Source organism: Sinocyclocheilus grahami, unplaced genomic scaffold (genome assembly GCF_001515645.1).
Source record: "Sinocyclocheilus grahami isolate Dianchi unplaced genomic scaffold, SAMN03320097.WGS_v1.1 scaffold965.1, whole genome shotgun sequence".
NCBI classification, from domain to species: Eukaryota; Metazoa; Chordata; class Actinopteri; order Cypriniformes; family Cyprinidae; genus Sinocyclocheilus; species Sinocyclocheilus grahami.
In genome coordinates, this window is record NW_015506144.1 from 9359 (window position 1) to 10578 (window position 1220).

General features: G+C 48.0%; 1 protein-coding gene across 1 annotated transcript in view; it reads left to right on the forward strand.

Annotated features, from left to right (window-relative positions):
• Positions 1–97: 97 nt before the first annotated feature.
• Positions 98–1220, forward strand: part of LOC107564829 (histone deacetylase 4-like) — a 3304-nt gene continuing 2181 nt past the window's right edge. The window contains exons 1-4 of the mRNA XM_016250002.1: positions 98–247; positions 336–469; positions 573–657; positions 1060–1195. Coding sequence (XP_016105488.1) covers positions 139–247; positions 336–469; positions 573–657; positions 1060–1195 — 464 coding nt within the window. The 5' untranslated portion in view covers positions 98–138. The remainder of the gene's footprint in view (positions 248–335; positions 470–572; positions 658–1059; positions 1196–1220) is intronic.

Sequence of the window (1220 nt, forward strand, 5' to 3'; positions counted from 1 at the left end):
TAATATTTTGTGTCAGGCTGAAGATCCACAGGAACTGCACAATGCCCGTCTGTCACATTAATAACCTGCAGTCCAGTTTCGTTCATTAAAGTGAAGGTTTGTGTCTCTGTGAACGCTTGACCTCACAGGACGGTGGTTATGCCGATCGCTAGCGAGTTTGCTCCAGATCTGGTGCTGGTGTCGGCAGGGTTTGACGCGGTGGAAGGACACCCTCCTCCGCTGGGAGGATATAAACTCACCTCCAGATGTAAGCTTTACTATGAACTCACTTGTGTCCGGCTGTATTTGTTGTTTGGATGGTTTCAGTAAAAGCCACCTATGTGGGTGTGTGACAGGTTTGGGTCACCTGACTAAACAGCTGATGGGGTTAGCTGGGGGTCGAGTGGTGCTGGCGCTGGAGGGAGGTCATGACCTCAGGGCCATATGTGACGCGTCCGAGGCCTGCGTCTCAGTGCTGCTGGGGATAGAGGTAAATGAGTTCCCATCATCCTTTGCTTTGTAAGTTTTCATTTGCGTAAGGCGACTTCTTGTTACAGATAGAGTTTGATTGCTTGTGTTTTTGTGTTGAACAGCTAGAGCCGCTTTCTGCAGACATCCTGAAGCAGAGACCCAATGAAAACGCTATGAGCTCCATAGAGAAAGTCCTAGAAAATCACAGTGAGTCATTCAGATCTTCATTTCTTTTCAAGAAGAATCGTTTACTCCTGTCAAATATTGTTCCAGGTTCCGTATGTCTCACAGTGGACAGCTACAGTGCAAAACGAACATTAAAATACAGTTTGACCGTTAGCGCTAGTGTGATCGACTCACTCACTGACCTCTTCTCTGTGTGAATATTTTTTATTTTATATACAGACCCCATAATCCAGAACGGTTTGTGTTGCGGTCGAGATGAGCTGTACATGTTCTCAGAACCCTGCGAATCAAAGCCGTGATCGACGCCATGCTGAACTCTGAATTTGGCTTGTTTTTACAAACTGAAGGACGATGTCAGTGGAGCTGAACTGATGCTGGAAGGGTCCTGTGGAGCTGATTGTGTGTCCTGTTCTCTGTGTTTAGGTCAGTACTGGCAGTGTGTCCAGCGGGTCGCGTCCAGCGTGGGTTTGTCTCTGCTGGAAGCTCAGAGAGGCGACTCTGAGGAGAACGAGACGGTGACGGCAATGGCTTCTTTATCTGTCGCAGCATTGGAGAAAAGGTACATCCGCTTTCCCTGCTTTCTT